The sequence below is a fragment of the Oncorhynchus masou genome, chromosome 5 (genome assembly GCF_036934945.1).
Source record: "Oncorhynchus masou masou isolate Uvic2021 chromosome 5, UVic_Omas_1.1, whole genome shotgun sequence".
In the NCBI taxonomy this organism is placed as follows: domain Eukaryota; kingdom Metazoa; phylum Chordata; class Actinopteri; order Salmoniformes; family Salmonidae; genus Oncorhynchus; species Oncorhynchus masou.
In genome coordinates, this window is record NC_088216.1 from 56,610,827 (window position 1) to 56,623,938 (window position 13,112).

Below are 13,112 nucleotides of genomic sequence, written 5' to 3' on the forward strand. Positions count from 1 at the left end.
TACAACTTATTGAATGGAAATACATATGATATGAAATCAGTTTACCTGTAACGATTATCCCCCCATCCACAAACACACTCTCACCGTGAGAACTCCATGCCACAGGCCCATGTCCTTTTTAAAGTCCAGAACGTTCACCAATGTCTCACCTAAGAACAAAAACAAATAGATAAGTCCCTATGAGAAGCATCCTTCAAACACTTGTTCCCTGTGTATCATCGTCGAAACCCAAGATGGCGTAGCAGTCAGACGTCTTTGTCCTTCGTCTTGTCGTGTCCCATGTATATATCTTTTTCTTCGCATATCTTTTTAAAATCTTTTTCTAAACCTCAACTTCAAAATACTCTCCTGCAACCCGCCTCACCCAATGTGTTGTGGATTTGTTTTTTCTAACGTATTTTTATTTACCTCGGAACCGGCATCCCCCAACAGAAGCTAGCCAGCTCACTAGCTACTAGCTAGTAGTCAGCTAACCACTGTTAGCGGTCATCAGCTAACCTTTAGCTCGGTAAGCTCTCGCCAGTTTGTACAACGCGCCTCAAACCAGAGTATACCGGACCTATTTTCTCTCCATATCCCTGGATTCCTACTGCAAGCTCTGGACCTTTTTATCTGGATCATCACAGCTAGCCAGCTGCTATCCGAGTGACTACTCCTGGCTAACGTCTGCACCAATTAGCAAGCACCAATTAGCCTGGAGCTAGTCCATGCTAGGCCCATTCTCCCGGCTAGCTGGAGAGGCCCATCAGGTACTCCTGGGCTACAATACCCGGACCCCTTCTACTGCTGATACGGGGGCACGGAAGCGCGCCGATCCTTCACAACTGGACTACGACGTAATCTGCTCAAGGGGGTACTCAACTGGCCCCTACATCGCGACGTCCCCTGAATGCGCATCTGTTAGCCGCGGCCCGCTAGCTGCTAGCCGAGGCCCGCTATCTGCTAGCCGAGGCCCGCTAGCTGCTAGCCGAGGCCCGCTAGCTGCTAGCCGAGAGCCGAGGCCCGCTAGCTGCTAGCTGCTAGCCGAGGCCCGCTAGCTGCTAGCCGAGGCCCGCTAGCTGCTAGCCGAGGCCCGCTAGCTGCTAGCCGAGGCCCGCTAGCTGCTAGCCGAGGCCCGCTAGCTGCTAGCCGAGGCCCGCTAGCTGTCGAGAGCATATTGGACTGTTAGCTGAATAGATCAATCAGCTAATTTCTTGGGCCACGATACCTATTTTGCCATTTGGACTTGAACCACTCTGCTACTCGGAACCCTACTAATCCATCACAACTGGTCTATCGACGTCACCGCACGAGGAGGCTAAAACAGACTTTCCTCTGTTGAGACGTCCCTCTAAGGCCCTTCTGCTAGGTTGCTAGCCACGGCCTGCTAGCTATCTGAATCGCCGTGTCTCCAGCCAGCCCAACCACTCACTGGAACCCTACGCATGCATCTCCTTAATATCAATATGCCTTGTCCATTACTGTCCTGGTTAGTGATTATTGTCTTATTTCACTGTAGAGCCTCTAGCCCTGCTCAATATGCCTTAAACAACCATTAAATTCCACCTCCCACATATGTGGTGACATCACCTGGTTAAAACGTCTCTAGAGACAATATCTCTCTCATCTTTACTCAATTCCTAGGTTTACCTCCAATGTACTCACATCCTACCATACCTTTGTCTGTACATTATGACTTGAATCAATTCTATTGCACCCAGAAACCTGCTCCTTTTACTCTCTGTTCCGAACGTACTAGACGACCAGTTCTGAAAGCCTTTAGCCGTACCCTTATCCTACTCCTCCTCTGTTCCTCTGGTGATGTAGAGGTAAATCCAGGCCCTGCAGTGCCTAGCTCCACTCCTACTCCCCAGATGCTCACATTTGTTGACTTCTGTAACCGTAAAAGCCTTGGTTTCATGCATGTTAACATTAGAAGCCTCCTCCCTAAGTTTGTTTTATTCAAAAACGCTGAAATGTACATCGCTAACTATTACATTTTCCGACAAGATAGAACTGCCAAAGGGGGCGGTATGGCAATCGACTGCAGAAATAGCCTGCAGAGTTCTGTCTTTACTATCCAGGTCTGTACCCAAACAATTCAAGCTTCTACTTTTAAAAATCCACCTTTCAGAAACAAGTCTCTCACCGTTGCCACTTGCTATAGACCACCCTCTGCCCCCAGCTGTGCCCTGGACACCATATGTGAATTGATTGTCCCCCATCTATTTTCAGAGATCGTGCTGCTAGGTGACCTAAACTTGTGACATGCTTAACACCCCGGCCATCCTACAATCTAAACTTGATGCCCTCAATCTCACACAAATGATCAATGACCCCACCAGGAACAACCCCAAAGCCATAAACACGGGCACCCTCATAGATATCATCCTAACCAACTTGCCCTCCAAATACACCTCTGCTGTTTTCAACCAAGATCTCAGCGAGCACTGCCTTATTGCCTGCATCCGTAATGGGTCTGCGGTCAAACGACCACCCCTCATCACTGTTAATATGCTCCCTAAAACCCTTTAGCGAACAGGCCTTTCTAATCGACCTGGCCCGGGTATCCGGGAAGGATTCTGACCTCATCCCGTCAGTAGTGGATGCCTGGTTATTCTTTAAAATTGCCTTCCTCACCATCTTAAATAAGCATGCCCCTTTCAAAAAATGTAGAACCAGGAACAAATATAGCCCTTGATTCTCTCCAGAACTGACTGCTCTTGACCAGCACAAAACATCCTGTGGCATTCTGCATTAGCATCGAATAGCCCCTGTGATATGCAACTTATCGGGGAAGTTAGGAACCAATATACACATGCAGTTAGGAAAGCTAAGGCTATATTTTAAAACAGAAATTTGCATCCTGCAGCACAAACTCAAAAAGGTTCTGGGACACTAAAGTCCATGGAAATAAGAGCACCTCCTCCCAGCTGCCGACTGCACTGAGGCTAGGAAACACTGTCACCACCGATAAATCCACTATAATTGAGAATTTCAATAAGTATTTTTCTACGGCTGGCCGTGCTTTCCACCTGGCTACCCATACCCCGATCAACAGCCCTGCACCCCCACAGCAACTCGCCCAAGCCTCCCCATTTCTCCTTCACCCAAATCCAGATAGTTGATGTTCTGAAAGAACTGCAAAATCTGGACCCCTACAAATCAGACGGGCAAGACAATCCGGACCCTCTCTTTCTAAAATTATCTGCCGAAATTGTTGCAACCCCTATTACTAGCCCGTTCAACCTCTCTTTCATATCGTCTGAAATTCCCAATGTTTGGGAAGCTGCTGCGGTCATCCCCCTCTTCAAAGGGGGAGACACTAGACCCAAACTGCTACAGACTTATATCTATCCTACCCTGCCTTTCTAAGGTCTTCGAAAGCAAAGTTAACTTCCTTGGGATAGGGGGCAGCATTTTCACTTTTGGATGAATAGCGTGTCCAGAGTGAACTGCCTCATACTCAGTCCCAGATGCTAATATATGCATATTATTATTAGTATTGGATAGAAAACACTCTGAAGTTTCTAAAACTGTTTGAATGATGTCTGAGTACAACAGAACTCATATGGCAGACAAAAACCTGGGACAAAATCCAAACAGGAAGTGGGAAATCTGAGGGTTGTAGTTTTTGAACTCACCCCTATTGAATACACAGTGGGATATTGGTTATGTTGCACTTCCTAAGGCTTTCACTAGATGTCAACCGTCTTTAGAATCTTGAATGAGGATTCTACTGTGATGTGGAGCCAGATGGGAGCACTTTGAGTCAGTGGTCTGCCTACAGCCTCGTTCTCAGTCACGAGCTTTCACTTGAAAGGTAACCGTCATTCCATTGCTTCTCTACAGACATAGGAATTCTCCAGTTGGAACATTATTGAACTTTTATGATAAAAAAACATCCTAAAGATTGATTCTATACTTAGTTTGACAAGTTTCTTCGACCTGTAATATAACTTTTTGAACGTTTCGTCCAAATGGACCAGATCGCGTATTTGGATTTGTTAACCAAACGCCCTAACAAAAGAAGCTATTGGACATAAATGGACATAAATGATGGACATTATCGAACAAAACAAGCATTTCTTGTGGAACAAAGATTCCTGGGAGTGCATTCTGATGAAGATCATCAAAGGTAAGTGAATATTTAAAATACTGTTTATGAATAATGTTGACTACCCAACATGGCGGATATTTCTCTGGCTGGTTTGGGCTCTGAGCGCCGTTCTCAGGTTATGCTTTTTCCGTAAAGTTAAAAAAAAATCTGACACAGCGTTTGCATTAACTTCTTATGGATAGGGGGCAGCATTTTCACGTTTGGATGAAAAGCGGGCCCAGAGTAAACTGCCTCCTATTCAGTCCCAGATGCTAATATATGCATATTATTATTATTGGATAGAAAACACTCTGAAGTTTCTAAAACTATTTGAATGATGTCTGTGAGTATAACAGAAATCATATGGCAGGCAAAAACCTGAGAAGAAATCCAACCAGGAAGTGGGAAATCTAAGGTTTGTAGGTTTTCAACTCAGTCCCTATTGAATATACAGTGGGATATGGGTCATCTTGCACTTCCTAAGGCTTCCACTAGATGTCAACAGTCTGTAGAACGTTGTTTCAGGCTTCTACTGTGAAGGAGGGGGAATGAGAGGGGAATGAGTCTCGTGACGCGTGGTCATAAGAAAGTTACGTCTCGTTCCATTGCTTTTCTACAGACAAATGAATTCTCCGGTTGGGACATTATTGAACATTTATGATAAAAACATCCTAAAGATTGATTCTATACATTGTTTTATTTGTTTCTACGACCAGTAATATAACTTCTTTGAATTTTCGTCAGACATTTCCGCTGGACTTGCCCGCGCCTCGTGAGTTTCGATTTGTTTACCAAACACCCTAACAAATGGAGGAATTTGGACATAAATGATGGAATTTATGGAACAAATCAAACATTTATTGTGGAACTGGGATTCCTGGGAGTGCATTCTGATGAAAATCATCAAAGGTAAGTGAATACTTATAATGCTATTTCTGACTTATGTTGACTCCAACATGGTGGATATATTCTTGGGTTGTGTATGTCGTCTGAGCGCCGTACTCAGATTATTGCATGGTTTGCTTTTTCCGTAAAGTTTTCTTTAAATCTGACACAGCGGTTGCATTAAGGAGAAGTATTTCTTTAAATCTTTGAATAACACTTGTATCTTTTATTAATGTTTATTCTGAGTATTTCTGTGATTTGATGTGGCTCTGTGCAAATTCACGGGATGTTTTGGAGGCAAAGCCAAATGTAAGGTTTTTGGTTATAAATATGAACTTGATCGAACAAAACATACATGTATTGAGTAACATGTTGTCCCGGGAGTGTCATGTGATGAAGAACATCAAAGGTTAGTGGTACATTTTATGAAGATTTCTGCTTTTTGTGACTCCTCACTTTGCTTGGAATATCACTGTATGCTTTCTGTGACTAGTTGCTGACCTAACATAATGATATGTTCTGAATTATTATTATTTGTAATTTTTTTAAATCGGACACTGTGGTTGGATTAACGAGAATTGTATCTTTAAAATGGTGCCTAATCCTTGTATGTTTGAGAAAATTGAATTATGAGATTTCTGTTGATTGAATTTTGAGCCCTGCAATTTCATTGGCTGTTGGCGAGGGGATCCGCTAGCTGAACGGGGTTCCCCAGTCCTAGACAGGTTATATGCAAGTAAAACTAAATGCATGCTCTTCAACCGATCGCTGCCCGCACCTGCCCGCCCGTCCAGCATCACTACTCTGGACAGTTCTGACTTAGAATATGTGGACATCTACAAATACCTAGGTGTCTGATTAGACTGTAAACTCTCCTTCCAGACTCACATTAAGCATTTCCAATCCAAAATTAAATCCCAGAATCGGCTTCCTATTTCGCAACAAAGCATCCTTCACTCATGCTGCCAAAAATGCCCTCGTAAAACTGACCATCCTACTGATCCTCAACTTCGGCGATGTCATTTACAAAATAGCCTGCAACACTCTACTCAACAAATTGGATGCAGTCTATCACAGTGCCATCCGTTTTGTCACCAAAGCCCCATATACTACCCACCACTGCAACCTGTACGCTCTCGTTGGCTGGCCCTCGCTTCATACTCGTCGCCAAACCCATTGGCTCCAGGTCATCAACAAGTCTCTGCTAGGTAAAGCCCCGCCTTATCTCAGCTCACTGGTCACCATAGCAGCACCCACCCGTAGCACGTACTCCAGCAGGTATCTCACTGGTCACCCCCAAAGCCAATTCTTCCTTTGGCCACCTTTCCTTCCAGTTTTCTGCAGCAAATGACTGGACCGAACTGCAAAAAACACTGAGGCTGGAGACTCATATCTCTCTCACCTTCTTTAAGCACCAGATGTCAGAGCAGCTCACAGATCACTGCACCTTTACATAGCCCATCTGTAAATAGCCCATCCAACTACCTCATCCCCATACTGTATTTATTTATTTTTCTTGCTCCTTTGCACCCCAGTATCTCTACTTGCACATACATCTTCTGCACATCTACCATTCCAGTGTTTAATTGCTATATTGTAATTACTTCGCCACCATGGCCTATTTATTGCCTTACCTCCCTTATCCTACCTCATTTGCACATACTGTATATAACATTTTCTACTCTATTATTGACTATATGTTTCTTTACTCCATGTGTAACTCTGTGTTGTTGAATATGTCGAACTGCTTTACTTTATCTTGGCCAGGTCGCAGGTGCAAATGAGAACTTGTTCTCAACGAGCCTACCTGGTTAAATAAAAGGTGAAATATCTATATATTTTTTTTAATCCTCATAATGATGCCATAGACTTACTCTTGCGATAGGGTATGCCTCTCTCATATTGTGTAGTTACTCACCCTCACAGTAGTTGCAGGCCTGGGTCAGTGCTTGGCAATGGGTTAACATGGCCACCTTAGACACAGCCACACCCATCACTGTGCCCTCCTTACTTGCCTTGTACTAGGGGGAGAGAAAACACAATCCATTAGGATTGAATGAGAAGTACACACATGTGCACACACACACACCTCACCTCTATGTATGCAGGGTCAGTGTTAGCTGTAGGGATGTGGGGCTGCCAGTCCTTGCCAGGTTTGGTGAGGTACTTGGAATCTGTCACTACCCACTTTAGCTGAGGCCAGCCTATGAAAGACAGTTAATAACATATGTCAGCCAATCAACTTCATTAAAAAGAGACTCATAGCGAAAGACAAAAAGTATCACATTTTGATCTCTAGAGACAATGGTGGTGATTGAGATCAACCAGATTGCAGTCGTCGTCTGGATGACTACAAATCACCTGGCTTCCTAAATAACTACTCATTACTACTTGTAGATCAGTCAGTCTTCTCAGTCGGTGACCAGTGAATGAAATACATTGATGCTCTGTAATACGGCCAGTAAGAGAGGCAGCTACTGACCTTTGAACTGTAGTATCTCTCCGGTGGGCGTCTTGGGGAGTCCCTTCAGACAGATCTCACTGGTCAGAGCCAGAGTTACACCACAACTGCCAAGCAGGAAGCCCACCTGACTACTGCCTGCATCCTGGTGGAACAACAATAGACATGAGTCAATCACAAAGCAGATGTAACAGCATGTCAATGTAGACTTGAAAAAGTTCCAATGACATGTCCTTACCTTGCGAGACAAAGGTACCTCTATAGGGACAGGGATGACCTCAGCCAGCAGGCAGCCATAGAAGGCCACCCAGAACATCCCAGGGTCACTGTTTGGGTACACTAGAGCCACCTACCGGAAATAAAATAAAACATTTGGTTGATGTGGTTGATGTATGGACCTTAATGCAGAAATCAGCAGTAAAAACAATAAAGTGTCCTCCCCACCCATTTTGGTAAAAACCCTGTTTCTGTAAAAAAGATGAGGGATGGGGCTGAATCATTTATAATTTTATAAAACAGGGAAGACATATTGAGACCTAAGTCTCTTTTACAAATGTGCCCTATATAAATATATATATTAATAACTTAGCAAAATTTTTTATATTCTCTCACTGTCAACTGTGTTTATTTTCAGCAAACTTAACATGTGTAAATATTTGTATGCACATAACAAGATTCAACAACTGAGACATAAACTGATCAGGTTCCACAGACATGTGACTAACAGAAATGGAATAATGTGTCCCTGAACAAAGGGGGGGTCAAAATCAAAAGTGACAGTCAGTATCTGGTGTGGCCACCAGCTGTATTAAGTACTGCAGTGCATCTCCTCCTTATGGACTGCACCAGATTTACCAGTTCTTGCTGTGAGATGTTACCCCACTCTTCCACCAAGGCACTTGCAAGTTCCCTGACATTTCTGGGGGGGAACAGCCCTAGCCCTCACCCTCTGATCCAACAGGTCCCAGACATGCTCAATGGGATTGAGATCTGGCGTTGAGATTTACTGCAATGACAACAAGCTCAGTCCGATGATGCTGTGACACACCGCCCCAGACCATGATGGACCATCCACCTCCAAATTGATCCCGCTCCAGAGTACAGGCCCCGGTGTAACGCTCATTCCTTTGACGACAAATGCGAATCTGACCATCACCTCTGGTGAGACAAAACCGCGACTCGTCAGTGAAGAGCACTTTTGCCAGTCCTGTCTGGTCTAGCGACGGTGGGTTTGTGCCCATAGGCAACTTTGTCGCCAGTGATGTCAGGTGAGGACCTGCCTTACAACAGGCCTACAATCCCTCAGTCCAGCCTCTCTCAGCCTATTGTGGACAGTCTGAGCACTGATGGATTAAGCGTTCCTGGTGTAACTCGGGCAGTTGTTGTTGCCATCCTGTACCTGTCCCGCAGGTGTGATGTTCGGATGTACTGATCCTGTGCAGGTGTTGTTACACGTGGTCTGCAACTGCGAGGATGATCAGCTGTCCGTCCTGTCTCCCTGTAGCGCTGTCTTAGGAGTCTCACAGTCTGGACATTGCAATTTATTGCCCTGGCCATATCTGCAGTCCTCATGCCTCCTTGCAGCATGCCTAAGGCACGTTCACGCAGATGAGCAGGGACCCTGGGCATCTTTCTTTGGGCGTTTTTCAGAGTCAGTAGAAAGGCCTCTTAGTATCCTAAGTTTTCATAACTGTGACATAATTGCCTGCCGTCTGTAAGCTGTTAGTGTCTTAATGACCGTTCCACAGGTGCATGTTCATTAATTGTTTATGGTTCATTGAACAAGCATGGGAGTCAGTGTTTAAACCCTTTACAACGAAGATTGGTGAAGCTATTTGGATTTTTACAAATTATCTTTGAAAGACAGTTTCTTATTTTGCTGAGTTTATAACATAAATATAAACATTTCTATCCAACCTATATAAATACACAGTACCAGTCAAAAGTTTGGACACACATACTCCTTCAAGGGTTTGTCTTCATTTTGACTATTTTCTACACTGTAGAATAATAGTGAAGATATCAAAACAATGAAATAACATAAATGTAATCATGTAGTTACCAAAAAAGTGTTAAACAAATAAAATTATATTTTATATTTTTGATTCTTCAAAGTAGCCACCCTTTGCCTTGATGAAAGCTTTGCACGCTCTTGGCATTCTCTCAACCAGCTTCACCTGGAATGCTTTTCCAACAATCTTGAAGGAGTTCCCACATGTGCTGAGCACTTGTTGGCCGTGACTCTGGGTGTTCCTTTCCTGTGGTGGTCCTCATGGTCCTCATGAGAGCCAGTTTCATCATAGCGCTTGATGTTTTTTTACGACAGCACTTGAAGAAACTTTCAAAGTTCTTAACATTTTCCAGAATGACTGACCTTCATGTCTTAAAGTAATGATAGACTGTCGTTTCTCTTTGCTTATTTGCACTGTTCTTGCCATAATGTGGACTTGGTCTTTTACCAAATAGGGCTATCTTCTGTATACCACCCATACTTTGTCAAAACACAACTGATTGGCTCAAACACATTAAGAAGGAAAGAAATTCCACAATTAACTTTTAACAAGGCACACCTGTTCATTTAAATGCATTCCAGGTGACTACCTCATTAAGCTGGTTGAGAGAATACCAAGAGTGTGCAAAGCTGTCATCAAGGCAAAGAGTGGCTACTTTAGATGTAGCAACTGCTGATTGCAAGCAAGCAATTGATTTTATAAGCAAGCAGTAAAATCTGATTTTAAAAAACAGATACAACTACATCTTATGGAACAATGCGGACTGTGAAGAGACACACACAAACTCGCTAACATACACACACCCTACACGCACGTACATTGTAATGTTGTAATATTGTTGTATTGGGGAATTATACATTTTGTCGTAGAGTAGTGGTGTAATAATATGCTGCATGATGTACTGTTTTATTTGTATTTTTTTGTGATGTAATTGCCTTAATCTTGTTTGGACCCCAGGAAGAGTTGTTTCTGCCTTGACAGCAGCTAATGGGGATCCTTAATAAATAAAAACAAATGTAAAAAATATATATGGCACTATATCATTACGAGAGAAGTAGAAGTAGTGCGAGTCAATGTGTCTCACCCTGTCCCCAGGCTTGAGGACCTGCTCGTTCTTGGGTCCCAGTTTGTTGAGGAGGGTGTAGGCCAGCTTCACACTGCGGCTCCACAGCTTCCCTGATGGCGGGAAAAGGGGAGGTAGGAGGGAGGAAGGGTATGCATCGTAAATAACAGTGTCACAATATGTCAATCAATCTCATACTCCACCTCTCATAACCCTCCATTACCAAGATGACTTTATCCACATCATGACTACAGTATAGCACCAACAATAACCTAAGAGGATGTAATAAATAAAGTATCCCTCACTAAGTAGAGTTATAGATGTCAAAAATCATATGTTCTCTAACCATGGGTTAGATGGGGATATCTAAGTCAGGTTGTAGTATCAGTATAAAATCTCTGCATGGCTCTAGGTCTCTTACCGTGGGTCAGTGTGGTTCAGGATTTGACACTGACATACCATAGGTCAGTGTGGTTAGGGGTTTGGGATTGTGAAATATCGTAGGTCAGTGTGGTTAGGGGTTTGAGATTGTGACATACTGTAGGCCAGTGTGATTAGGGGTTTGAGATTGTGACATACTCTAGGCCAGTGTGATTAGGGGTTTGAGATTGTGACATTCCGTAGGTCTGTGTGATTAGGGGTTTGAGACTGTTACATACCGTAGGTAAGTGTACAGGGGTTTGTGTGTGGGACTAGTTTCTTACCGTAGGTCAATGTGTACAGGGATTTGCCAGTGATGTCCAGGGCGGTGAGGGCTGGGCTCTTGCCCTGTGTGGCTCCCCATCGGGCCAGGGCAGCCTGGAGGGCCGGAGGCCAGTTACTGACCACCCCCAGGGGCTCCCCCTTCACTGGGATGATCTGACGGCCCTCTGGCCGTGGTGTATTGGGGTCCGGCTGGGGCACTTGAGGGAGAGAGGGCAAAATGAACCAGGTAGCACATTTGAGGTTGGTACAAAGGGGTGGAAATTAAAACATTGTAGGTGACATTTACAGAGATATAGTCTGGTCTCAGATCTGTTTGTGCTGTCTTGGGAGTTGACAAGACAGCACAAACAGATTTGAAACCAGGCTAAGAGAGATCCACTGACTGAAGAATGAATGGTGGCTCACCCTCTACGATCTCCTCCTGGTCATCCACGAAGAACTCACTGAGGGGGGGCCTCTTGGGCCTCTTCAAGGTATTGAGCAGCTGCTGGATCTTAGTGGACACCCTGCTGTTCACCGGGACACCTGGATGGGGGGAGGCAAACACTGTCACACACACTCACCCTGCCCCAATATATGAAGGGAAGTCTTGATTGACTTCACACACATCTCTGGCTTTCCTTTCTCAACTTGCAGTCTGCTAGTATGAAAAGCAGCAGGCAAAGGGCTAACTCTACACCAGGACTGGGAGGGATGGAGTGAGGTAAAAGGGAAAAGAATCATTGGTTGCATAATAGGAAAACACATGCGGATTCATTCGGTTTCAGAGGATGGTTCTGGTTTCACAGAAATACTACTCTCCCTAATCATATGGCGCAGAGGATATGAACAAGGCACAAACAGTACACAGAAGTATATATGACACCAGTAGTTCATGGGTTTCTCATAGGGAATGTGTTACCTCTTCTGTTACCTATTGCCAGTCAAAATAACATGCGACAGGGTGGAAAAAGGCCAGAAGAAAACAAAACAACATGGTTTAGTTAATGATATGGTCCAGTCGGAAATCAACATGTTTTTCAAGAAAAACACTATTACTTTAAAAAATATATATATATTTTCAATGGAAATGCAAAAGTGTATGAAGATTCGGCGAGGACACACACTCACAATCTCACATAAACACACCCACACACAGACTTTGTACTCTTACACACACACACACACACACACACACACACACACACACACACGGTGATCCTAAAAAAGAGGCTGTTCTTACCGTCGGCTGTCTCCATCATGCTGGAGCGACTCTGTCCGCGGCTCATCCCCCGGACCACAGGAGGGTTGTTGGGCCGGTCCACATGAGAGGAGCCCCTGGCCTGGGGGGCTGCCGCCAACACGTCTGGGGGGGGTCCACTGTTCTCTGAAAGGCCTGGCAGAAAGACAGGGTCATTTTATCTGCTCGGTTTATCTTATATAGGGTTACATGCCAAGGCGTTCTAAAGTGTTGTGGTCATGAGGACATATCTTACCAATGCGTGCTTGAGCCAGCATGTCAGCTATGGCTGGATGCTGTGGCTGGGACTGTGGCTGTAGTTGTGACTGGTACTGTGGCTGGTACTGTGGCTGGTATTGGGGCTGGTACTGGGGCTGGTACTGTGGCTTGTACTGGGGCTGGGCTTGGGTCTGGGATGGTTGAGGCTTGCTCTCTCCATGGGACAGTGTGGAGGAGGCGGAAGAAGCAGAAGAGGATGTGGAGGAGCCCTGGACAGAGCGGTTGATCCAGGAGTCAGGGCTCTGCAGACTGGAGGGCTGCAGCAGAGAGGAAGGGGCAGGAGCCCCCAAACCAGCACCCACTGACGACTGTCTCAACAGAGCACCCTCATCCTCTGAACTTGACGACGAGTCTGAGATAGGAGAAAGGAAGTAAGAGAGATGGAGAGAATTAGAAAGAGAGAGCGTGTA

The 13,112-nt window shown here is 44.7% G+C and overlaps 1 protein-coding gene across 4 annotated transcripts in view; it reads right to left on the reverse strand.

Moving 5' to 3' along the window:
* LOC135539919 (disco-interacting protein 2 homolog B-A-like) overlaps positions 1-13,112 on the reverse strand; it is a 106,624-nt gene that overhangs the window by 23,573 nt on the left and 69,939 nt on the right. For all 4 annotated transcript variants that reach the window (XM_064966178.1, XM_064966177.1, XM_064966176.1 and 1 more), the window contains exons 5-14: positions 12,680-13,054; positions 12,427-12,579; positions 11,610-11,729; positions 11,204-11,401; positions 10,521-10,612; positions 7,663-7,773; positions 7,446-7,569; positions 7,058-7,167; positions 6,882-6,984; positions 85-149 (exon numbers count right to left, since the gene is read on the reverse strand). In XM_064966178.1, coding sequence (XP_064822250.1) covers positions 85-149; positions 6,882-6,984; positions 7,058-7,167; positions 7,446-7,569; positions 7,663-7,773; positions 10,521-10,612; positions 11,204-11,401; positions 11,610-11,729; positions 12,427-12,579; positions 12,680-13,054 — 1,451 coding nt within the window. The remainder of the gene's footprint in view (positions 1-84; positions 150-6,881; positions 6,985-7,057; positions 7,168-7,445; positions 7,570-7,662; positions 7,774-10,520; positions 10,613-11,203; positions 11,402-11,609; positions 11,730-12,426; positions 12,580-12,679; positions 13,055-13,112) is intronic.